This window comes from Coffea arabica, chromosome 5c, assembly GCF_036785885.1.
Source record: "Coffea arabica cultivar ET-39 chromosome 5c, Coffea Arabica ET-39 HiFi, whole genome shotgun sequence".
NCBI lineage: Eukaryota > Viridiplantae > Streptophyta > Magnoliopsida > Gentianales > Rubiaceae > Coffea > Coffea arabica.
In genome coordinates, this window is record NC_092319.1 from 32,012,560 (window position 1) to 32,038,045 (window position 25,486).

Sequence of the window (25,486 nt, forward strand, 5' to 3'; positions counted from 1 at the left end):
TTAGATGAAATCAAATAGAGATAAATTACATGTTATTTGTACTATTCAGGTAAAATCAAATAGACATATACGTGAGTTTATAAAAAAAAAACTATTCATACATATGATCAATGAGGAATGAAAAAATTCATTTTGAAAAATGTGAGAGATGGAAAAATTCATTTTTTGAAATGTGAGGAATGAAACAATTCATTTTGTAAAATGTGTGAATCAAATTATGTAAAAATTTGATTTGATAATTTTGCCCTTAAAAAATGATCACATCAAGTCACGTGGTGGATTCCGGCAAAAAACTAGTCAGAAACCTAGGTAGGGACCAAATTTGATCAATATGAATTTGTAAGGGACGTAAAATTACACTTTTAAAAGTGAGGGACGAAAAAAGTCATCTTGTAAACTATGAGGGACGTTTTGAACGATTTTTCCTACTTTTAAACCAAAAACTCGACTTCTAATTTTATGGGATGATATTCACCAAACACTTTAAAAGTACTTTTTTTTTACCAAAAGAACCGCAACCCCAAATAAGGCCTTAGACAACTTAATGTGACTTACTATGAACATTAAAGTGGCAACATGTGGCTGTAGAATTAGTTAACAGGATCATACAGATTATGTCTTCTAAATTCCATTAAAATCTGAGGCTAAAAGTATGTTTATCAAACTCATAATGAAAAGATACATAGTTTCAAAAAAGTGTATGACACTGGGCAACTCCAACGGAGTTGCATATATCGTGTAATGGGCCACCCATTACACGGGTGTGTAATACCCATTACACGCATCATGGATATGATGCGTGTAATGGGTAGAAACCCATTATTAAAAAAATTAAAAGAGGAGTAATTGGTGCAAAAGATGAGTAATTGATGGGCTATTCATTAATTAAAAAATTAATTGTGGACCCATACTATTATATTTTGTGGAGTGTAATTCATTGTGAGTGGAAGTGTAATAAAAGAGGAGAAAGTGAAATGCTGATGTGGCGTGTGAATTACATTCTAAAGAGTATAAACATGCCCTAAATCTGATGTATCAAGCTCCATCTTGCCTCTGTTATCAATGTGTTTCAAACTTAAAAGTCATGTGCTAATAAGTCTGTTGTCTATGTTACAGTTTTAGCTTTATTCTTATTCCTTTCTTGCATTTTGTTTGAGCATATGCAGGAATACCTAAAAGAATTACCATCAACTAAATTGCTAAAAGATGAATGCGTACATTTATTGATCCCAAATTACTTGGGATTATTTAGGACATTTCCTTTCTAACATATGAAAGTGTTTTACCAAACATTATTGATAAAGAATGAGCATTCTATACTTCCACTGGTTATTTGACAGTGAAAGTGAATAAAAATTCTAATTTATTTGTCATTAATTACATTGATTGTGGAATTGGACTTTTTTTCTCAGTCGCAATCCAATGTAACCAACAGTTCACTACTACAAAAATAGTCTTTAGTGACACACTTATTATGACACTTTTAGTAAAATGTCATAATACAATCTTAATATGACATGCAATAGTAATAATCATTAAAAAGGAAAAGAAGACACCAAAATGACATTGTAATGTTAGAAACGGATTGAAAAAAAAAATAGAAAATGCTGAAACAAAATGGCACTCCACTAAGGCGCCTTTTTTCAGGAAAATTTGTAAGCCCTTCTTTGAAACCTACCCGACCTCAAGCTCTATTGTTTCCTCCCCCAATTTTTCCTCTCCAAATAGAACCAATCATCCCAATTGAGCTAGAGAACTAATCATGCATCATCGTACACAACATCCATTCTCATACTCTTGCACCATGTCTCATCGCACCTTTTTTCATCTCTCTAAGTAACTCTTGGATCCGTGGTTTGATTGCGAAGAGGAATTAGGGCATTTGAAGCTAGTGATAATTAGGACATTTGAAGGTAGAGGAAGGCAAGATTGTGGTGGCAGACAAACGGTTAGTCTGCATTTGGTTTTTGAAAGTTATTTGCTTTTTGTGCCTAATTTTTCCATCTCTTGATTCAATTTTCTGTTGAGTTTTCCTTGCAAAATTAGGTTAGAAATTTTGGTTTGTAAGGCTAATACCCTGATATTAAGTGGGTTATTCTATTTGTCATGAGTTTGGACTGATTTCAAGCATTTAATGTTATACTTTTCCAGCCAAAAACGCGAAATCTAATAATATTTGCTATGTGTTTGCTGTTTTGCCAGAAAGAAATTTTCAAAATATAGCTGCCCCATTTGAATAGCTGTTTAACTAGTTTTAATACTGCTGGTTGAACTTGAGTGGGTTATTCTGTTTGTCATGAGTTTGGACTGATTTCAAGCTTTTAGTGTAATACTTTTCTAGCCAAAAATGTGAAGTCTAATAATATTTGCTATGTGTTTGCTGTTTTGCTAGAAAGAAACTTTCAAAATATAGCTGCCCCATTTGAATAGCTGTTTGGACTAGTTTTAATGCTGCTGGTTGAACTTGAAGATGCTTAAATTATGTGCTCCTAAACAAGGCAACTTTGGGCAATACTTGAGTGGTTGGCAATTACCAAGTTCTTGGATTCGGATTCGGATTGTGATAAGAAACCAAATAGAGTTTAAGAAACTTATTAGTCTAGTTTAAGCATCTTATTTTCAGCTTTGTTCATTCTTCATTTGATGGCTCTTGAAATTTGGTTTATTTGTTCTTCCTTGTAATTGGATTTTGGGATTTTGTTAGGAAGATAGAGAGTCATCAAGAGACTAATAAAGTGCCGTAACATACTTAAGAAAGAGAAAGAATTATTTTGCAAAATTTTGAAAAAGGTTAAAGTTCCTAATGGTTATTCAATCACAATTTCAAAGTCTGTGCACTTGAAACCTCCTAAACTATCCAGACTTAAGAGCCATGACAATCACATTTTAATGTAACGACTGTTACCATAATGCTACCAAAAACTTCTTCCAAAATCGGTGTGGTCTCCCTTGATAAAGTTGTCCAACTACTTTAGAAATTTGTGTTCTAAAACATTTTGTCCTAGGGAACTTGTTCAAATGGAAAGTGAAATTACTATTGTGCTATGCCAGTTGGAGCGTGTGTTTCTACCATTTTTATTTGTTGTAATGGTTCATTTGACCATTCATTTAGCAACTGAGGCAAGGATAATTGGTCTAGTATACTATCGTTGGATGTATCCAATTGAAAGATAATTATCATAAGTTTAAAATTTCATCTTTTTTTTTCTTAATGTGATTAGTCTTATTATAACATAGTATTTTGTAATTATCTCAGGTACCTATGCACCTTGAAGAATTATGTTCGAAATAGAAGTCGGACTGATGATTTGATTGCAAAAGAGTACCTAATTGATGAGTGTAAACCACTGAAATTTGGGTTGGTTTGTAGTATTATGTAATGAATTTCTGTTTAGGAGTTGCTCTCTTTGTAAGGCCTGGTGCAACCCAATGAGTACAAACAATTTCACAATGATGCACAAAGATATATCAAATTTAAGCACAATAAAGAAAACTTAATTAAAGAGAAAAGATAAGAAATGCAAACCAAATATTAATCCAATAGCCTCTTCAATAGATGGCGATGCTAACCAAGATGTACAAGTGAAAGCTCATTTCTTCCTCACCCCAAACACTCTTTGGTTGAGCCAAGGAGTTTTACAACTATTCTAGTTAACCCTCAACAACCTACACTTGAAAGATCACTCACCCAATTAAGAACTATTTTATACAAATGAGGCAACCTTCACCAAGGTTTTACCACTTCAAGTGATAGGTTCACCTTCACCAAGATTTTACTCCTCCTAGAGAGTAACCTTCACTTGAGCAACCTCACAACCCAACTTTCCCAACCCCTTATACAACCAACAAAGAATCTTTCTACTCAAAAATCTCACTTGTAAGCTTGTATTTTGTGTTGGCAAAAGTCCCTTGTCTTCTTGTGCTTTGGGGTGTTTATAGAAGGTGAGAAATGGCTCCAAAAGGCTCTCCAACGGTCAAATATTAAATGCTGTCAAAACTAGCCGTTGGCCTGTCGGACGTCCAAACCCTGCGTCCAAACCACCTGTCGGACGTCCGAACCCTGCGTCCGAACGTCGTCAAAGAGTCATCAAATCTTTGCGAAATTTTTCGTACGTCCGATACGATTGATGTGCGTCCGAGGCGTGCGTCCGATCCTTCCGGACGTCCGATGCTTCCTCACGAGCGTCCGACAGAGTTTCCTTCTTGATGTTCTTCATCCTTTCGGACGTCCGATAGCTTCCTTTCGGACGTCCGACATGATTGCCCTGTTTTTGCTTCTTCTTTTGTGCCACAAGAATCTGTTCTAACAAATTGCTCACATAAAAACATTAGTCCAAATCTACATTTTGGTTTGTTAATCATCAAAACCAAGGATTGATCGACCAAGGTCAACACTCTTATGTATGATTTTCACAAACTTTATAAAATTAATATTTTCAAGGTTGGGGATGATGTTACAATAAGGAGCATGATTGATCCAAACAAAATTTTGGCTGTTGGAGAGGTTAGAAGTTTGGATCTTACGGCTAAAGTTGGTGACACACCTTTGGGGTCACGTTGGTGTGAAGTTCATGTGAATGTGCCCGTGGAGAGTAATGAGGAGTTGATGAGGCCATACCATAATTTCCGAAAATTAGAGATGCAATTGGAGTAGCTATTGTTTGGCCAATAAATCTAGTACTCTTTTTGTCATACCTTTACCATTTGTCTAATATAGTTATTATTTGTATTCTAATGTTAAAACTGTAAAATAAGATGTGTGTGAATTGTAATTTGTCTTGTTTGGTTTACGACACTTGTAGGTGAGTATTGAAGAAAACTAAAGCAACATTGGGTCAAATGGCAGTTTTTTGAAGGCATCTTCCTTGCTTTGTAGTTGAGTTGCTATCCTGTGCGTCCTTTATATGTACACGACTAATTTAAAACCATCTAAATTAGTATGTAATTTGTAGACACTTTTGGTGTGGATTGTTTGGATGATGTACTTTTGCTCAAGTTTGGATGATTGTATTGCTTCTTTTATATTATTGTACTAGCTACGTTACAATCCTTCAAAATTTAGGATCTGAGATGCTTGTGTAGCAGGATGAAATGTGGTTTCTGACGTCAGATGATATACAACAGGAAGTTGGAACACTTTAATTTGGATGCTAAACTGACAAGTAAAAAATGTCATAAAAGCCTGATCTAGTTACTCTTCAAAAGTGTCATAATATTTCTATCTACTTATACTAAAAAAGCGTCGTGATATGTTATTGTCAATGTTTTAAAAACCGGACCGTTAATTGAACCGGTGAAGTGAAAGGGTCGAGGTTCAATCGGTCGGACCGGTTCAACCTCGGTTCAATGAATTTTTTAAAAAATTATTTATATAAATATATATATGTACAAAATAAGACATGTAATGGATTAATTTAATACTTTATATGATGAAAGGTTTACTATTTTTTAATAACTTGGATTTTTTAAAAATAAATTTTTTAAATTATAAGTTAAAACAAATAAATTTCATCTCAATTTCAATTATATCTAATTCCAACCCAAAAATATCACAATATTTTGAAATTATACAAAATTCACGCCTATGAGAATTTAGATATTGTGAACTTAAATTTTAATTTACGTTTTAGAGATTGCAATTTAAAAAAAGAAGTTTGGAGTTCGAAGGAAGTCAAGAAAATCGAAAATAGAAATGTAAACTTGATAAGAAACAAAAAATGAGATAAAAGTGAGTGGTTGTAGCATTAAATAATTTGGGTTAAAAAAATAATTCTTTTTTAACTTTTTTCAATTTAATGGACAAAAACAAAATTAAAAGATGGAAGAAAACATCAATAAATTAAAAATAAAGAGGTTTGATTAAAAAGGAAGTGACAAAAAAAAAGATGATAGAGAGAGAGATAGTTGAAAATTAAAAAGAAAGAGCCATGAGAGGATGAGATTTTGTAAGAAAAATGAAAAAAAGAAATATGAGTGTTTGATTTATATAAATAAGTTATCAAAAAAAATTAATAAGATGTGATGGTGCAATGGTTAATACATTGGTCTTCTATTACAAAGGTCTTGAGTTTGAATCTTCATAGTTGCATTTTGCAAAAAAAAAGATGAAGGTTGAAAAACGGTTCAATAGCGGTTCAACCGCGGTTTTTACGGTTCGACCGGTTCTTGACTTGTTTTCTGGCAAAGTCAACTATGGTATTGAACCGGATCGGTGTCATGGCCGGTTCGCGGTTCAACTGATCGAACCAGCCGGTCCGGTCCGATTTTCAAAACATTGGTTATTGTACCCCAGCATTTCTTGTCATTTGAAGGTGTCATAATAGGCATAGATAATGACATTTAATAATGTCATAATAATGATAAATTGGGACACTTAAAACTGTCATAAACCTATCGTGACACTAGAATGGATGACGCTTTCAGTAGAGCGTCATTATAGCCTAAACATCATGACATAGATCTATAATGACGCTTTTGAATGTCATAAAAGGACACCTTTGTAGTAGTGGTTCTTTTTGTTGATTAAAAATGTTTAATTTCTATTTGTGAAATCTTTAAGAAAACTTTTTGTTGTTCCCCTTAATGCCAAAGTTTAGTCCCTTCTCTCAATCAATACCGGCCAGTTGCATCCTATTTTCAATGAACTAAACTCCTAAAGCGGTGATTGGATGCCCTCTCACTCTCGAATTCTCTCAAAAGATTTAGGCCCACAAGGATACCTTAAATAATTTTGATCGGCTAATGAATTTAAATTCCCAATTTTGCACTATAAAAATTAATGTTGGTCGGGTCAAACTATTGAATAGTCAGATCTAAGACAAATGGTCAATCGACCTAATTTGGAGTTTGGCTACAACAAGTCATTCCAATGGTTAAGTCAATAATTCTCTAGAAATGAAGAAAAATAAAGTGCTTCAAGTGATATTAAAAAAAATTACATGTTACCATAAATGTCATCAGAGAGTTTTTATAGCCAAGGTAGAGGCCATAAGTTCAATTACTACACAAACAAGAAATAAACAGCGTCATTAGTACTCAGAATTCAATTTAGCTGATATGAACATTAGATGATTGTGAAGTTCCTAATTCAACTTTCAAACCTTCTTCCTTCCTCCTTCTTCTTTATAGGTTTGGAGTCTTCCTTGAACGGAAAAACGAAAAAAATAAAAAAAGTTTTCCGGAAAAATTAAAAAAAAAAAAGAGTAATGCATCGCTGGGCATTTATAGACAAAACATTGTCCATGGATGCAAAATGAACCGCATTCGGCCCGCGCAGCTTCCCTTTACATGAGCACCACATGGCAGCCTCTTAATGAGTGCTCGTGTCATATCAAGTCAAGAAACAAACATTTCCGGTTTCTGTTCCATTAACATGCAACGAGGTACTTGAAGGCTCTTTGAAGAAAGCAGTGGCAAAACCTTCTGTTCACCATACTCGCAAGCATAATTGTCTGAGATATGTTGGTTCGCAGGTCGATTGTATTTTTACTGTTTTGTTTATTCTTTTTTAACCGATATTTATACTTGAGCAACCCTCAAGATCGTGTCTTGCTGTTTTGTCCAGCTACGTGCCCACAGACATTAAGTCCCACCTGTATATTTTGCCTCAATTTTTGGTCAATCAAAGACACTAATAAATAACAAGAAACTAATTACTCATATACTACTATGCGTTGGAATCATTAATTAAAACCAAAGTTTGGACACTACTAATTGGTTCAGCTGCACCAAACTGAACTACACACACCAACCTGACCCCCCATGGCATGGATTCAATCAAGTCTCTCATTAATTACCATAAAAACTTGGCTTGCCTCTTGTACCGGATTTTCAATGAGGCTGATTTTATTTCCCATTAATGACTTCAACAAACTTTGCCCCCTCTACTCATTCAAAATAAAAAAGAAAATAAAATGCTGTCATTTCCATCACTAGCTAGAACATTATTATTATAAAAACCCCATCGTCATATTTCTTCAACACTTCCAACCCAGTCACCTGGCCTTGTTCTGCATGCCCAAAAGCACAAAAAAAGAACAAAAATGGAGTACTGCAAAGAGTACATTTTTTGGCTCATTTTGGCCATGAAGATCTTCCTAGCACATGCTAAAGTCCCAGCCTTGATAGTTTTTGGAGACTCTTCAGTTGATGCTGGTAATAACAACCATATTTCCACGGTGCTCAAGAGCAATTTTCAGCCGTATGGCCGTGATTTCTACGGTGGTTTGCCGACCGGAAGGTTCTGCAATGGTCGAATACCTACTGATTTCATGTCTGAGGCTTTTGGGCTGAGGCCATTTGTGCCTGCTTACTTGGATCCAAGTTATACTATCGCTGATTTTGCTCAAGGAGTTTGCTTTGCTTCTGCTGGTACTGGATATGACAATAAAACCTCTGATGTGCTTGTAAGTCCCTAGTCCTTTCTTTATTATTATTATTTTTTTTGCATAAACCTCGCACATGGGAGGGGAATGCCAGCCCCATTTTTATTAATATAGAAAATTAAAAAAAAAGTATTATCATACACATGGCCTTCATTACACGGATAATAGATACGACCCTAGTCAATTAAAAATGCACATTTTAAAGAAATTTAATAGTAATGTGTACCACTTGGAGTGATGCACTATTTCTTCTAATATGATAATTTGGGTATAATTAACTCTAATTAGGGTTTGAACTCGAGACTGCACAGCTTGGAGATGACTCGAGTACCCCTCTGTATTATTTGCATTTTCTGTTGGTAAATGAGGTATTTTTCACTGTATATACTATAAGAAGTATGAGTTTAGACGTGATATCTTTAATATAGGGATATTACCTAGATAAACAGAACATGTTTCATTCGATTCTTGACTTCTCAATTGTAAGTTTATTTTTAAATGCAGCAAAAAAAAAAAAAAAAAAAAAACCCTTGGCGTGATTTAGACTAATGAGTACGTGCTTATTTGGCACCCGTTAGAAAAACCTTCAATTTTTTTTTTTTGGCATGGTTTTCCTATCACTTGATGATTGCTCACTTTGAAAGTTAAATAACCATGAAATACCGTGGATATCATATAGAGACGGAGTAATATGCTTTTGGGACATGAGATTCCATACATTTTTTAGCTAAATTTCAACATTTCAAAATTTACAATATAGTGTTCATTGGGCACTGTTAAAATACATTTCAGGTATTAGACACTTGAAAAAATAAGATTATTTAGGAAAAGCATATATATGTAAGGGAAAGTAGTAATTATTAGCGCGTGTATATATAGATGTTAGATTAGTTGAAATTTAGGTACATTAACGGATGTCCAGCTATCCGTTAGAAAAATCCTTACAATATTTAAGTCAAGGTAAATCTGTATTCGGACCAAAGACAAAGTACATATTTATTAATGTGCATCTCTGAAAAGTTAAATAAAAGTAAGACCGACCAAGTAATTACTGCGAACCGTTCATTTAATGTTCACCTGTGCTTAATAATGTTGGCAACCAAATAGTTTGAAAATAATAGATGCCAGGCATCATCTATACATACTTTGTTTAAAAAAAAAAATGCTGAGTGAATTTTCCTTTTTCCTTTTTAGCATACGATAACAAATGCTGCAGTTGTATCTCTTTTCGTATTTAAAATCTAGATACTTTTTTAAATTTGTCAAATTAATTTTGCAATTTTGGTAATACTGTTTTACATTTAAAATTTTCTTGTGCTACCATTTATTTTTTTTCCCCCATTAATGGTGTAGATTTCTGTCAAAGTGCAGAAATATCTTGTACATTCAACAGCTGCTTTGTGCACCATAAAGTCAAACCTACTTTTTGAAATAAATATTCATGTTTTAAATCTTCAAAAGATTGCCTTGTTTGGATTACGGTTTTTCGTCGGAAAATTACGTTATTTTCCGTTATCACATTTCCCTATTATCTTTTTTTCCTCACATACATCAAATCGCTACAGTAATTTTTTCATGAAAAATCATGGAAAATGTAATCCAAACACAACTCTAACTATTTTTCTCTGACAAATAACATGATTAATCTATTCTATTATTAACAAATTTGGATGCATGATACTTAACTTCTGTTCAAGTCTTGAGCTATCTTTTTTTTTTTTTTTTTTTTTTGCACAGGTGGCATACATCAAAATCAGTTTGAATAAAAACTTATTTGCATAGATGGTGTATCAAAGATTAATTCTAACAGAAGAAAGAGGTCAAAATAAAATTGAAAAAAAATGGGAATTTTAGAATGTTGATAGTAATATGAGAATGTGATGTACTAACTGTATGTAGAACTGTACTTCAAATGCAGAATGTAATACCTCTTTGGAAGGAAGTGGAGTATTTCAAGGACTATCAAAAGAAACTCAAAGCCTATTTAGGAACAGCAAAAGCCAACTTCATTATTCATGAGGCTTTGTACGTGATCAGCGTAGGAACAAATGATTTCTTGGAAAATTATTATACATTGCCACACAGAAGATCCCAATACAACATTGATCAGTACCAAGCGTTTCTTCTTGGAATAGCAGAAAAGTTTACCTTAGATTTGTATCAATTGGGAGCAAGGAAAATAGTCTTAACTGGACTTCCTCCAATGGGATGTCTTCCTTTGGAAAGAACCACAAATTATTTTGGTGGAAATGGAAATGAATGCATAAAAAGTTACAATGTTGTGGCTCTAAACTTCAATGGGAAGTTGAATGGTTTGGTCCAAAAGCTTAATGGGGAGCTTACTGGCATCAGAGCAGTCTTGTCCAATCCTTACAACACTCTTCTACAAATGATTCAGAAACCATCTGCTTTTGGTAAGTCAACCTTCTTTTACATCCTCCAAAATGAGCTTTTTAAATTATTCAAGTGCTAAAATTTGCATTAATTTCGAAAGCTAATTACCCTTAGCAATTATTAAATGGGGGGTTTTTTAACCTCTAATTTTGTGTAGAAGGCAGTGAAATTTGTCGCTGATAATTGTTGTAGACGATATACAACTAACAATACATGTTTATAAATAGAGAAAAATGATACTAGCTCATAAGTAGTACATCTAAAAACAAATTGTAATACTTTATACTATACACTGAGCTTTGACAATTTGTTGAACACTGTTTACGTGCTAGATAACAATAGCATTTTTATTGTAGTAAAAAAAGAAAAGGAAAAAAAAAAAGAAGAAGACACTTTTAAAACATTAGTGTATTGTTACTCTAAAGCAAAAGCAATATTTTCTTTCAAGAGTCTAACCTCAGTTGCATAAAATTTCTTAATTTTAGCTTTCTTTAACTGTTTTTTTTTAATTCCCTTTTGAGTTTATGTAAAAGTTGTTCTAAGGTGATCTCATTCTATTTATATTTCTGCTTTTAGCTAGCTTGTTCCAGCTGAATTAGAGAGCTACCTTTGACATATTTTTGTTTTTATCAAAACTTTGATAACAAGAACAAATTCTTATATTCTTATATTTGATTTAATAATAATGTTTTCTTAATCAGAAGTAGAAAAGCTTAAAAATTATATATTTTCTAGAACAATTGAAAACTATTTTACAATGTATATATATATTTCTTCTTTTATGCACTTAAGACGTGGAGCTCAACAAAATCACCAATAGATTTGATCTTTCCCATACAATTTAAAGGGCAACCAAAATAGACATGACAGTCCAATCTGGACTGTCAACCGTTTGAATGATCATCTCCTATACACATTCAAAATGGTGACTTATATTAAATATCTCATTTGGCTAACGGTGTAAATTTGAATTACGTGAAATTGTATCAATGATAACAAATCAGGTGCATATTTCTCATATTTTGCTAAGAACTCATCAAATCATGTACTAAATTGCCCAGGAATTGGAGGTTCTGGGTTCAACTCTCCCTTCCTCTTTCTGTTTCTTAAATTTTAACCCTACTCTACTAAAAAAAATTGAAAAAAAAAACTTGCTATAAGCAATTGGTACTAACAATAGTATTCCAAAATCCATGACCATCTCCTATTAATAAATAGATATGGAATTCCTAATCAATACCTGCATTGATATATTGCTTAAAAAAATTAATCTTGAAAATCAGGAATTTTGGTCAGTTAGATATTTAGTATTGAGTAGGTTATACAAATATATCGTTGCTGGCAAAAAAAAAAAAAAAAAAAAAAAAGATATTTAGTATTGATAGTTAGAAAAAAAAAAAAAGGAAAGAAATTTAGTTCGGTTGCACGTGCTTCTGTCGGCATGGGACCCACCAATGTGTTGACGTTCTGTAAAGACTGATGCACAGGCGGGGATGCTATTGCTAGCCTACTGCTGAGGCAAATGCATGCAGTCTACTTATAATTAAACATATTCCCAAGATTATAGACAACTTTTAATAATTCATTTCCAAAATCTTAGTAATATTAAGATTGTAATTATTTGAAGAGCAATTTTTCATTTTTGATTTATTTATATAAATTGTTAAAATGATAGTGTTGTCAATTTTGTGAATCAAATTAGTTAACTATTAAATACTTGATGAGAACTTTAAAAAGATCTAACATGCCTTGTTTTTCAACTTAGAGGTGAAAAACAGACATTAAATCAAGCCACAATAGACAAGTAAGAATTACGTACTTAAATTTGACTTGGAGGGATCAATTAGAATCAAATTTATAAGTTGGAGACTTAATAAACACTTAAAAGACTTGAGGGACGAAAAGGGTCGTGGATAAAAGTTCATTTATCCAATACCTTCTATAGCTTTTATATAGGCTTGGGATTAGCATCTAATTCTTGTTTATTGATGTAGTAACAAAAATTTTACAGTTGTCACCTAAATAATGAAGTAATGATTAGTGGTGTTTATGGATAGCGAAATCAGTTTATTTGCAATTTCGCTGATCCTAATTACATGTGTTGGTTCAACAAAATTGAAACCCATATCCTAACCCTATTCAACTGGTTAATCTGTGAAATAGGGCCAGCATATAGGATAATATAATCCTCTTGTACTTGTGGGGGAAAAAATAGAATTAGTTTAAAAAAGCAAAGAATAAAACCTTTGTCCAAATTAATAACATCATTTAATCCTATAACTCTAATAAAACTATCAACAAAATAGAAAATTAAAACATGTTAGATATTTATTGTATTGAATATTCCAAAAATTTGCTTTCGTTTTCTTCACTTCTTGAAAGCTATTAATTTATTTTCTTACTAAGGATGGCAAATCAGTCCACAACCAAACATGTAAGCTTTAAAAATTGAAAACAAAATAATTAATAGAGTGATGAAATGGATAGAATTTATGAGAAAAGAAGATAAATTTTTGAAAAAAAAAAAACGGAGTAATGGAGTAAATGAAATTAGTAGCGATGAATGTAGGAAGTAGAAAAGGTAAATGGGAGTTAGGCTTACATAGATAAGCTTAGAAGTTGTGAAACATAAACTGTATAATGGTTCAGCAAATGACTAAATAATTACAGATTGAAGTTTGAGTATTAGTCACCCTAACTAACCTTACACATATGCGGGTAGGTTATTAAAAATTGAAAACCGCACCCTAATCTAATTTTTTAAAAATAAGTTTGGGTAATCTAACGATTCTAGAAATTATGGCTTAGTTACTTTATTTTTCAATTTGGACCAATTTGATTTTTTCGATTATCTGCTTTTTCGGTTCTTTTTTAACCCCCCTAGTAATGATGACTCGCCTTGAGTTCTGATTGCAATCGCTATATGCAAACTCAAATTCATTAAATTATTTACATCCAAACCTAAACCCTAATGAGTTTAAAAGAAAATACAGATACCCAAAGCCTTACAATTATGGGTACCTAGTGGTACACATTGTTGTTAGCTGATAATGGATAAAAGAGTTTGTCATTTTTTTCTTTTCAAAATAGAGGGGCGGGGATAAAGAATAATATTTTCCATGGACTATTGACCACATTTTTTTTTTATTTTCACAAATAATATATACTTGATTCTCAAATTAACTATTCTAATCCATCACTAAAATAATACAGTGATTGTCATAGCTAAAAATTGCTCTATTTTGCACTGAAACAGGGTTTGAAAGTGCAGCAGTAGCCTGTTGTGCCTCAGGACTGTTTGAGATGGGATACTTATGTCATCGTTTGAATCCATTGACGTGTACGGATGCAAATAAGTACGTGTTCTGGGATTCTTTCCATCCAACAGAGAAAACTAATCGGATCATCTCCGACTACGTGATTAAACATGTAGTAAATGTGTTTTTGTAGGCCTAATTAATTAAATTTTTATCTATTGATTCTATGTTTTCTGATTATGTAAAATTTATATATATTGATTGTTACCACTCACCAGGATGTAATAAAAATAAATAAGACATTGTTGCACTGCCCAGTATTCTCTTGCAAGTATGTTGAAATTATTGTTTTATCTATTTTTTTAATTCTTTAATGCCAAAGAAGTTTTGGTCCTGGATTCAAATCTCTCGACCCCCAACATCTTCCCTGTTTTTTAAGTTCCACCCCTCCACTGTTCGGAAAAAACAAAATTCTTCAATGAATGTTTGGTACAATTTCGATAAGGAATGATATTATAGTTTACTAAGCTCTTTGATTGATATAAGGTTTGCCCTTAGCAGTTGAGTTCTTCAATCAGAAAACTTGCATTGCCCATTATTCTTTTGCAGGTACATTGAAATTATTGGTGTATCTATTTATTAATTCTTCAATGACTGTTTCATACCTATATCTACGGTTCCAATTTCGGTTAATGAATAAATTATAGCATAGTAAGTTCTTGAATTAATATAATAAGCTTGTCATTAGCGGTTGAGTTCTATAGTTAGAAAACTCAATTGTTCATTGACTAAACTTAGTGTTTTATCAAAAACAGTTACTTTACATTTTGAGGGCATGTCCTTGTTTTCCTTTGTTGTCTTTTTTTTTTTCTTTCGAAGAACTATAACTTTGTTATCCAAACTCACAACTTTTTTTCTTTTTTTCACAAAAAGTTGCCATATATAAATGTTACTACGTTTTGGTGAGCATTGTCTATCAATATAGAAACAGGGTTCATCGTAGGGAGTTTATTGCCAAAATAACTCTTCTTTCAAAACATATATCCAAACTAATCTAATTTTAAAATTTATTACCTTTATGATCTTTTTTTTGCCACTTAGGGCCTGTTTGGTTGGAAGTAAAATATTTTCCTTGGGAAAATATTTTTCGTGGAAGTAATTTTCCATGAAAATCATTTCCCTTTCATCATTTTCAGGTGTTTGGTTAGTTTATTGAAAATATTTTCTTACTTCATTTTTCTGGCGTTTGTTTAACTTTTGAAATATTTTCACTTTTATTTCTATCTTTACTTTTTACACATTATAACTACATACTTCTTCCCATGCAAAATAAGAAAATTTATCTCATTGTTTAATTTTAAAAAATCTTGGAGAAATGTATATATGAATAAAAAATATCTCCTTAAACAATAAACAAATTGCTGGCCATTTAGTGTCAAATATCAATCACATGCAATGCTTATTGTGACATATATCTTGCACTCTCACTGCTGAAAGTTTCTCTAGAAAAGAATGTCCCTATTATACATAATTAATTACTAGCATAGAATGAACAGGATGAGGTTTTTTTTTTTTAATTTTGAATATACTAGGGGAGGGTTGGGTTGGGTTGGGTGGTATGGGGGAGGGAGTGTAAGGAAGAGGTTTTGGGTTCGAGTTCTCCTGTTTACACTAAAAAAAAAAGAACATACTACAAGATGTTTTTAGTAAGTTTGGAACATACTACAGGCGGGATGCATGCATTTCGGAAAACAATTTCAATAAGTTTGGAAGGGAAGTTGTTTTCCATAAGATAAGTGAAAATATTTTACATAAAAAAATGTTTTCAGTAACTTTTGTGCAACCAAACACGGGAAATTAGGAAAATATTTTCCTAGAAAATATTTTCACCCGAAACAAACGGACCCTTAGGCTACATATGTGCCAGGATGGAGATAAAGATACCCTCCATTTCTCTTTCTCATCTAATATCTTCTCCAATTTTCTCTCTAAACCTTCCCACATTTTTTTTTCATTATCTTTTCCTTGTCAAACATAATCTAAGAAACTAATATGTATATTAATAGCATATAAAAAATATGTTTCTCGAGTCGATAATCTTAAGGCAAATGAAGATTATTCTTTTGTCTTTTCAAAGAGTAGGAAGGATAACAAAAACAAATATGAAGTCTTGAAGTTTTTGTAATTGCTTACAATTTTCGTTGCAATTTTCGTTGCAATTTTTGTATTTTTAAATTTATTTTTTGAAAAAAAATATATGAAATATGTTTGATACATTTAAAAAAATTCAGAGACCAACAATAGCAAGGTCAATAATGGTAGAATTTATTTTAGATAATCAAAGGAAATTATAAAACTTATGCAATTTTCTTGTGTCTCTATAATAAAAAATTTTAAAATATTAGTTCATGTTAAAAACTATAAACTAGATTAGAACTTTTCTTTCTTGTTACCCTACATGGCAATCAGGATAATTAGATGACAACAATAATATCATTTTGGGAATAAAATTTGAAAGTGAATCACATTGGGAATATTTTTTAGCAAGTGTTATTTGACAAAAAACTCTATCATAGGTAGTACTTGTTAAAGGGTCTCCACCTGTCAGTTTTTCCAAAATTAACTATTAAAATTGTTAACAATCTCCAATGTATTCAATTTCAACTAAAATTTGGAGAAGTGCAAACGATGAGAGTCACAACTGAATCAAATGCCAAATTATTCCCTACTTATTCCTTACTCCCCAATTCTCTTTTTTAAAACCCCGGATATGGGAGAGGAATTCCATCTCTAAATCTAATTAAAATAAAATAATGAGAAAGAAGGAGGGTGGCATAAACCTAGAGGTGTCAAATAAAACCATTTAACTAATTTTACCCATACCCGCCCATTAATAATTGAATATGGATATATTAAATTTTTATATATGAATATAAATGGGTTACCCAATTATACCCATTTATTAAATGGGTATAATTGATTAACCCATCTAACCCATTTAACCCATTTAACTTACATTCCCAAACCTTTTGTATTTCTCGGGGTGAAAAAGAGCTGGCACCACCTCACCCAACCCCAACTTCCAGACTTTTTCTTTGACCGACAATTAACCCCGTCAAATCACCCATTTCCTTCCCTTCATTTCGTCTTTTCTACTTAACCAAATGCTTCTTAACTTTGACAAAAAAAAAAAAAAAAAAGCTTCTTAACCATGGGAAAAAAAAAGGCTGTCAAAAATTATTTAATTTTTTTCTTTTTTGTTTATAAAGAAAAGGTATTGAATTTAAAACTTCCTACTCATAATCTCTTCCTATGTTCCAATCAAATCCTCCCTGCCCTGTTCAAAATTATTTGCATTTGGAGTTGGATTGCATGTTTGTTGCTAGTCTAGCATAGATCATTGCGGACTGTTTTTCCTTTGAATTTCGGGGATCAGGTTAGAAACTTGCACCACTTACATTATATGTCCACTTCAACTTTCATCGAAAACAAGTAAGTAATATTATTGAAAGTGTGTCCAAAAAATAAAAATCACAAATACTAGGGGTTAAAAGTTTTGGATTAAATTTTTTTGTTAACTTTCATATTATTTAGTCCAAAATTTTAGATTCTCATTGTTCAATTATTAAATAATATGTAATTTTGCGACATGGCATGCGGATGGAAAAAAAATTGATAATTAGACTTATTTGGCATAATAAGTAAATATTTAAAATTAATGATGGGTGTAAAATGGTATAAATTGATAATTTAGTTTAAAAATGAATTTATATGAGCTTGTAAAAATTTAGAATAAATCGGTTATAAATGGATAATTGGGTTACCCAACTCATTTTTTGACTTACCCATTTATACCCATCTAATTAAATGGATATAAATGGGTTGACTCACTTATACCCATTACCCATTTTACCCAACCCAAACCCGCCCAAATCACCCATCTTGCCACCTCTACATAAACCTAACCTCCAATACAAGTCAAAAATAGCCAAAAAAACAAGGAGTAATATTTCCTTATATTGAAAGCTCTAATAAATGGTAAACCACTATTATCCATTCCAAATATTAGCCTGACCTGCACTGATAACTCCTGAATTGAAGATAAAACATGCTTTGACTTTTGTAATGCCGAACTTATTAGCTGATTCTTTTATATTATAAAGAATTGGTAACATAACAAAGATTCTTCTATTCTATTCCCTTACACTGCACGATAAAAAGTAAAATAATAATGCTAGGATTTTATAGCGAGTCCCATCATCTTCTTTTTTGATGTGCTTGTCTAGCATCCATACGACACAAAATAAAAATAAAAAATAAAAACCTACAAATATCATGGCTTAGAAATTAACACTTACTTTAAATTTGCATGTTTGTGGCTAATTTTCAAAACCACAACTTGTATTATGTACCCAACCTCATTAATTACACTTTAATATACATAAAGCGTCAGAGTTGCTACTCCGTTATTTAAAGTTTGTTAAGACTAATTGAGATTTATTGCCTCTCAATTTGGGATATGAGTTTCAGCCTTTCAGGCCCACGCTGCCCTTGTATCTATCTATGTCTCTCTTTCCCTCTCAAGTCACACTTTGTATCCGCACGAGAGTGGTGGTCCTGCACTAACAAACATAAATCAAACACAAGAGCAGAAATTGCATTCTCGCAACCATCCACAAGGCAGAGCCAACGAGCCGGTTCTAAATCATTACTCATGCAGTCTGCTGTCTTTCTCATTAACGAGACGCATGATAAAAAAAACACTTCTACCTCCCAAAAAAAAAAAAAGAGAACTACATCAGCATTATGCATTGCACTAGAAAAGCAAGATCAAATACATACAAATATCTTAGCAGTTAATACCACAGAAATTAAGTACGACAGAGGCACATAGCCATAAAGTAGTTAAAAAGCACCAAAAGCATAAGAGTAGATATCTGGTCTGGTCGCAAATGCAAATGATCTAGTACATTTCCGTGTAACCTGAAGTTGTAATCACCGAAGAGGTTGAAATGGCTAACTAACAATTTATTGAGTAGGGCGAGGTAGTCTTTTTTCTGCCTACAAACCATATATCTTCGTTTCTGAGTCAGCCAGCTTCTTACATTGTCCTAAGCAGAGTAGGGTATCCGTAGAGCCATTCTTTGAGCCAGCCAAGGCCTTTCTGGATCTGGATCGATAAAACTATGCATTATGAACTGTTCAGCTTCTTCTTCCAAGAGATCCCTAGCCCATGTGACACGTTTGGAGGAGCAACTACCTGGCCCAAAACACCTGAAATTCCATTGAACCATCTCAATATGGGGAAAAAAAGCCAAGTTTCATAAATAGCTGGTCTTGATGACAATATATATCCCATTCCTACGCTGACCTATAACCCCGAGGCACATTCACATAGTATCAAACAGCTTTGTCTTTTATCCTGTTGCACGAGCATGGTAGTATGTGATTCAATTATTGCATAAAGGCTCCTGTTAGTTTCAATGACTTAAATTCCAAAAAGAATCATTTTCTTTTTCCAATTATCAAAAAATACTTTTTTTTTCTTCTTTTTCTGTGGTTCTCCAAGCCCTTAAACCATCATACAATTTCCATTTGTGATCTTAAAAACTGAACACAATAAACATTTTCTACAATGCCCCAAATCACTAAAAGGCCTACCTGTACTCGTAAAAGCAAGCACATCTTTCATTTTCTGTCTTGCCCCAGTTATCCCAGCCACAATGCTTAATGCAAGCATCCATATAAGTGTATGCATATACAACCCTCCCAAAAGGTCCCCACGGTCTTCCAAGACATGTGTATGCTGTCTCGCCATTGCCAGTAATGACACATCTGCATTAATCCTCACAAACAGCAAATGAAATCTAATTGTACAACTTTAAAAGAAGAAAAACATGGTAATATATATTTGTGATTAGCGTGCATACATATAGAGCTGTAGCAGCAACAAAACCCAGATAAGTACTCAAAAGTCCACTTTTACAAAGCTGATGAAAGCCTTTCAAAAATTGGTTTTGCTTTAGTTCTTGTTGATCAGAGGGAGAAGAAAGGCCAGAAGCTTGATCTTTGGTAGTAAATTCCCAAACAATTGACAAGTTTTTACACACTGAAGTTTAGGCTACAGTAACCATCACTGTATGATAATATAACAGGCAGGATTTGGTCATACACATAATATAGGACAAAACCAATGAATAATCGTAGCTCATCAACACAGGTGGCCAGAAAGAACATTCATACATAGGACACTGCCAGAGCTTTGAATTTTACAGAAATGGAATTAATTTCAAGAATGAAATGAAAACACCAATTATAATGAATAATCAAAACCATTTCAAAATAGTTAAAGTAAAATATATAAAATGAAGGCACACCTTAAGAATATATAGCCAGTTGTCTCTTGGGAAGATTTTCGGCTTTGTGCAGTTATAAATCCAGCTGATTTGCAGTGAATATGACAATGCTCCAAAAGAGCTGTGCTATTACCAAAAATGAAGTCCACGCTTCCTTCAATATAGCAATCCTTCAAATATTGCTTCCCATAATGCAGATACAGTGTGTCCTGCATAGTTTTCATAAAAGAACATGTTGCAAAGCTAAATCACAAATTAACGACTACATTATTTTATGGTCCTGGTGAGGGATACTATTGTCTGTTAACAGCTATGCAGATGATGTTCTCCTTTTTAGCTTCTTGGAAAAATGAGGATTAAAGAAATGTAGTACAATGATGAAGCTGAAAACTTACAGTCCCACTGACCTATCTTCTTCCTTTTTTATTAACCCTCATCATAGCTTTCTTCTCTTTGCTATATATAGATTGTATACAATATTGGCCTCAGATCATGAAGATCTGAATAAACAGTTAACCAAGGCGTGCAGGCGTAAGTTTGCAAACAGTATGAGAGTTTGCAACTTCAGAAATCAAACTAGACCAAATAACATAAAACTACAACATCTACTATCTAGTATCCAAAGTTTTCATCCTTCTGTATATAATTTTCATGAAAAACTTATCAGCTACTACCAATGCATCAATCTTCATACCTGCCAGCCAAGGAATCTGCAATTGTAAAATGCACAGCGATCGGCAGTCACTCGAAGAGCCACAGCTTGACCAGAGCCCTACAAGGGAAAGCAAGGACTACAGCAAACGTGACCCAGTTACTTGAAAGTACTCTGAAATACCACCACATACAGCTAACTATGTAGGGACTAATAGTTTAAAGTGCAATATGCCCACTATTTATTGTTCATTCAGATCTATCATCCTATTTTTTCTTATCATTTATTCTCATAATCAAATTGGGAAGACAGACATCAAGAAGAAAAAGAACCAGCCAAAAGCTCTTCAATCTGTCACCGCAATTTAAAACTCCAAATCACATCAAAGTTGCAATTTTACCGGTTGCACTGAACACAATGGCATCAATAAGACCAGAGGACAAAAGATCAGTGTGCTATAAAGATTGAATTAATTTTTGTTCAACATCTTACAAGTGAAACAATGAGTGACCTAAAAAAATGAAAAGATCAAGGCAGAATTAAATAAAAGATGATTACTTTAGGAGCAGAATTCTCAAAGGTGATATTCTCAGCAATAAAGTCCTCTCCTTCCACAATGGAACTTCCACATCCAAACGTCCCTGTTCCGATAACTCGTGATCCCTAAACAAAAACCATCTCAGCATATTTATATTTAAAAAGGAAAAAGAAAAGGTAAGATTCAATCCAATTTTAAATGGTTGAAGGAAAATAATAGGATTGAGGAATTTTGAAAGGGACCTCATGGTGTGAAATAGAGGAGGCAGTGTTGTGCCAGGTGAGCACGGTAATTTCAGGACGGAAACCGGCGAGAGTAATGAAGTTCTTGGTCTTGGGTATGTACACCGGCTGCTTGTATACACCGGGAGACACCCGAATCACAGTTCGACAAGTATTGCCCAAAGGAACAGCACCAATGGCCTCCTGCACCGTCTTGAAATCACCACTCCCATCTTGTGCCACCGTCAGAACTCTCGACCCCATTTTCCCCCTTTTGACTTCCTCTTTGTTGGAGAGTGTTACTCCTATCTACGTGATTTGGTTGCAAGAATCCTAGATACTGGTGGACTTTTGGACCCTAGTTCTCTCTTGCTGGACTTGTAATCTAGAAACAGATCAACTGCTGAGACAAAACGCAAAGAACAATAATAATGGAGTAAAATTGTCGGGTTACGAGGAGGGTAAGAATGGAATCTCGTCCTCGTCATGGATAAATTGGCCATTAGAATACGATAATACGACAAATTTAAAAGTGCGCGTGGATACAATATGAGTTTGTTTGGGTAGGAGTTTGTTTGGATGATTTATTTGAGATAATTAATGTAATATTTTTTGTGATATGATGTATGTGAAATAAAAGGGTGATTGAGAAAATAAAAATGTGATTGAAATTTGTGAAGTAAAAATTATTTGCAATATTTACAAAACCACTTGTTTTATACGATAAAAAAAGTTGGTTGAAAAATTACAATGGTGATTGAAAAAATGTGTTTGTGTGCAAGCGCAAATACTTTATTTCAAATAATCATACACCTAATAAGTTAAGAGGTAATTGCATATTTTTTTTATTTATTTAAGGGCAAGCTACAGAGTAGGTGCAAGTTTAAGAGCAATTTCTATAATTAACCCTCCTGTTTTTGTATTACATTGCACCTTACAGAAATAGAGTTCTCAAGTTAGAGGGAATGGCAGAATGCAATCTTATTATAGTCATGGGTAAATTGGTAATTAGAATCTAAAAATTGACAATATTTATTTTCCATTAGATTAACATTAACTCAAGAAGACAAAATGTTAGCTTTTCTACTTAAGGGGCAAACTGCAACTACACTTAAAACCCTTTTTTCAGGGTGCATAATGAACACTAATTAACACAATTGATACACTTCATCTTCCATCTTGTCTCCCACTCAATTTAGATTATATACATACTCACAAAATACTAAAGCCATCTTAAAAAAAAAAAAAAAAAACAGAGAAAGAGAGAGACAATTGTAGATCGTTTATTCACAAGTTCAAAACAGAGTTGGGACTTTATGATTAGATACAAAGAAGAAAGTGTTGCAAAATGAAAGATGATATCAGAAAAGCATTGATCAAAGTTGTAAAAAGCACAAAAACATTATTATAGGCGTATCAATATATGTTGCTCTAGCTTAATTTGTCACGTACATCATTAATTTGTTTGTCAAAACATTGGAGAAAATAATTAAATAGTGCTTAATTAAGGAACACTCTATAGCCCTCATTATTAATTTATCATTAGATGACGAAATAAGTATTTTGGATCCTTAGATTATAACAATTTCAAATATTTTAAAATATAAACTAATATCATCCTTGAGAATGAGGGACACACATCGACGAAATGGTTATGATGAAATAAGGGTCTTAGATTCTATTGATTAGAACAATTTCAAATATGGGTCTTAGATCCTTAGATTATTACGATTTCAAATATTTTAAAATATAAACTAATATCATCTTTGACAATTGAAGATGTACATTGAGGGAATGGTTCCTAAAAGTACGTAGAATTTTCTCTTAATTTAATTGGTTCACTATTATCTTTTAAACGAAATTAAAAGAAAATAAAACCTGCCTAGCCTAATCGCACATGCACCAAATTGTTGAAGTCAACATTGCAAAACTATTAGAGGTCCAAAATCATGATTTTATATTATTATATTTTTGGGACAGGTCACAAATCTGAGGTCCATTTCATTTCATGGATTTAAACTCAAACTAGTCCTTATAGTGCAGGGAGACCCGTGCAAATGGTGCTATGACTTAAGACGTAGAAAGTACACTTGTATTTTTTTTTTTTTTTGGCTCTTTGTTGTAAAAATGATGCTGTTATAAAAGTTAGAGTGGAAAGTTTTGGATTTTTATGAATTTCAGTGCATATGAAAAGAGGTTTTACTATAACTTTGATCTTTAAATCCCTATGAAATTGTTCACCGTCACTAATCAATTCACAAAGCATGAACTTCAAATGCCAATAAATATTTTCAGCCATCCGAAAACAAATTCTTTCCCTGTGAAATATTGAGATAGAAAAGAAATCATTTTCATATTTTTGAAATGACTGACAGAGAGGTACATATAGCAGAGAGGCTGGCATTTTAGCCTAGGAAGGATTCCTTCAAATCAGGAATTTTATGAAGAATAGAAAACTAACTGAGACTTAATTAACAACCAACCAAATCTCTTTATCAAAAAACAATAACTAAATAAAGAATACTAATATACTCCCTCCGTCCCATTGATAGTGTCATACTTTCCTTTTTGGGCTGTCCCAAAATATTTGTCACTTGCTAAAAATAGTAAAGACTTATCATTCACTTTCACTCTTTTACCCTTTTGGTCCCCACAATAATCAAGTTATGTGTGCCCTTTGAGCCCACTTGTTCAGTATTCATGTGTTTGAAAAGCCCATATGAATATGTGCGTGGAGTGAAAAACCATGAGAAACTTGGTTGAAACCTCAGCGTGCAAAGCATGCACAAGATATGTGCAAACAAAACAAAAGTTCTGGTCCTACCATCCAGAAGTTGTTTAGGCTTTAATTTGAATTGGCATAACCAATTGCATTTACACGAAGAGCTTGGGCGAGGGACAAAACGGTAAGCAACTCACCTATGCTGGAATTATTCATAAAAAGCACAGTTTTCTAAGTGCGACGAAATTTTTGGGACGGAGGGAGTAGATGATAATTCCACAGTCCCCCTCAAGCTGGGTTGTACAAATTGTACATGCCCAGCTTGCAACTTAACTCCTCAAATCTAGTTCTTGGAGGTGCTTTGGTGAGGATATCAGCAATTTGATGTTGAGTAGGGATGTAGACAATTTGAATAATCCCATTTTCGATCTTCTCCAGGATGAAATGATGATCAATCTCAACATGCTTTATCTTATCATTGTGAACAGGATTTTTTGCAATGTTGATAGCTGCCTAGTTATCACAGAATAACCTAATCGGTTGTTTGTCCATCACCCTTAGTTCACTAAGTAATCTTTGAATCCAGATACCTTCACAAAAACCCCAATGCTAATTATCTAAACTCGGATTCTGCACTCCTTCGTGAAACAACTGATTATTTCTTACTCCTCCATGTAACAACATTTCCCTAGACATATGAACAATAACCATAAGTTGAGCGTCTATCCAGTAGATTCCCTGCATGCTCAGCATGAGTGTAGATATCAACCTCCCTTTTGTTACTCTTCCAGAATAATATTCCCTTTCCAAGTGTTGACTTAAGATGTCTTAGTATCCTATACATAGCCTTCATATGCTCTTCTGTGGGATTATTCATGAATTGACTCACTAAACTGACAGCAAATCCAATGTCTGGACGCATGTGCGAGAGATAAATTAACATACCAACAAGTCGTTGGTAT

General features: G+C 33.0%; 2 protein-coding genes and 1 long non-coding RNA gene across 3 annotated transcripts; 2 read left to right on the plus strand and 1 right to left on the minus strand.

Annotated features, from left to right (window-relative positions):
* The first annotated feature begins 1,586 nt into the window (after positions 1-1,586).
* On the plus strand, positions 1,587-3,451 carry LOC140007702 (uncharacterized). The gene is made up of 2 exons (XR_011815051.1): positions 1,587-1,948; positions 3,257-3,451. It is a non-coding gene; the product is annotated as an uncharacterized lncRNA (long non-coding RNA).
* A 4,517-nt stretch (positions 3,452-7,968) lies between these two features.
* LOC113691075 (GDSL esterase/lipase At2g42990-like) lies at positions 7,969-14,345 on the plus strand. Its single transcript, XM_027209263.2, has 3 exons — positions 7,969-8,405; positions 10,303-10,798; positions 14,035-14,345. Exons 1-3 carry the CDS (start codon positions 8,043-8,045, stop codon positions 14,226-14,228), a joined length of 1,053 nt encoding a protein of 350 aa, XP_027065064.2. The 5' UTR covers positions 7,969-8,042; the 3' UTR covers positions 14,229-14,345.
* Positions 14,346-18,820: 4,475 nt separating this feature from the next.
* Positions 18,821-22,280, minus strand: LOC113690852 (pectinesterase 31-like). The gene is made up of 6 exons (XM_027208939.2): positions 21,824-22,280; positions 21,602-21,706; positions 21,086-21,163; positions 20,413-20,600; positions 19,697-19,870; positions 18,821-19,309 (listed from the first exon to the last, which is right to left on the minus strand). The coding sequence occupies exons 1-6, from the start codon at positions 22,064-22,066 to the stop codon at positions 19,147-19,149; spliced, it is 951 nt and encodes a 316-aa protein (XP_027064740.2). The 5' UTR covers positions 22,067-22,280; the 3' UTR covers positions 18,821-19,146.
* Between the last annotated feature and the right edge of the window lie 3,206 nt (positions 22,281-25,486).

Bases quoted from the DNA above. Each gene is read 5' to 3' on its own strand.
- LOC113691075 (XM_027209263.2), top strand. From the start codon at position 8,043: ATGGAGTACTGCAAAGAGTACATTTTTTGGCTCATTTTGGCCATGAAG. The intron at 8,406-10,302 runs GTAAGTCCCTAG...CTTCAAATGCAG, and splicing joins ATAAAACCTCTGATGTGCTT to AATGTAATACCTCTTTGGAA. The intron at 10,799-14,034 runs GTAAGTCAACCT...GCACTGAAACAG, and splicing joins TCAGAAACCATCTGCTTTTG to GGTTTGAAAGTGCAGCAGTA.
- LOC113690852 (XM_027208939.2), bottom strand. From the start codon at position 22,066: ATGGGGTCGAGAGTTCTGACGGTGGCACAAGATGGGAGTGGTGATTTC. The intron at 20,601-21,085 runs GTATGAAGATTG...AAAACTATGCAG, and splicing joins GCAGATTCCTTGGCTGGCAG to GACACACTGTATCTGCATTA. The intron at 19,310-19,696 runs GTAGGCCTTTTA...ATGGAATTTCAG, and splicing joins GCTTGCTTTTACGAGTACAG to GTGTTTTGGGCCAGGTAGTT.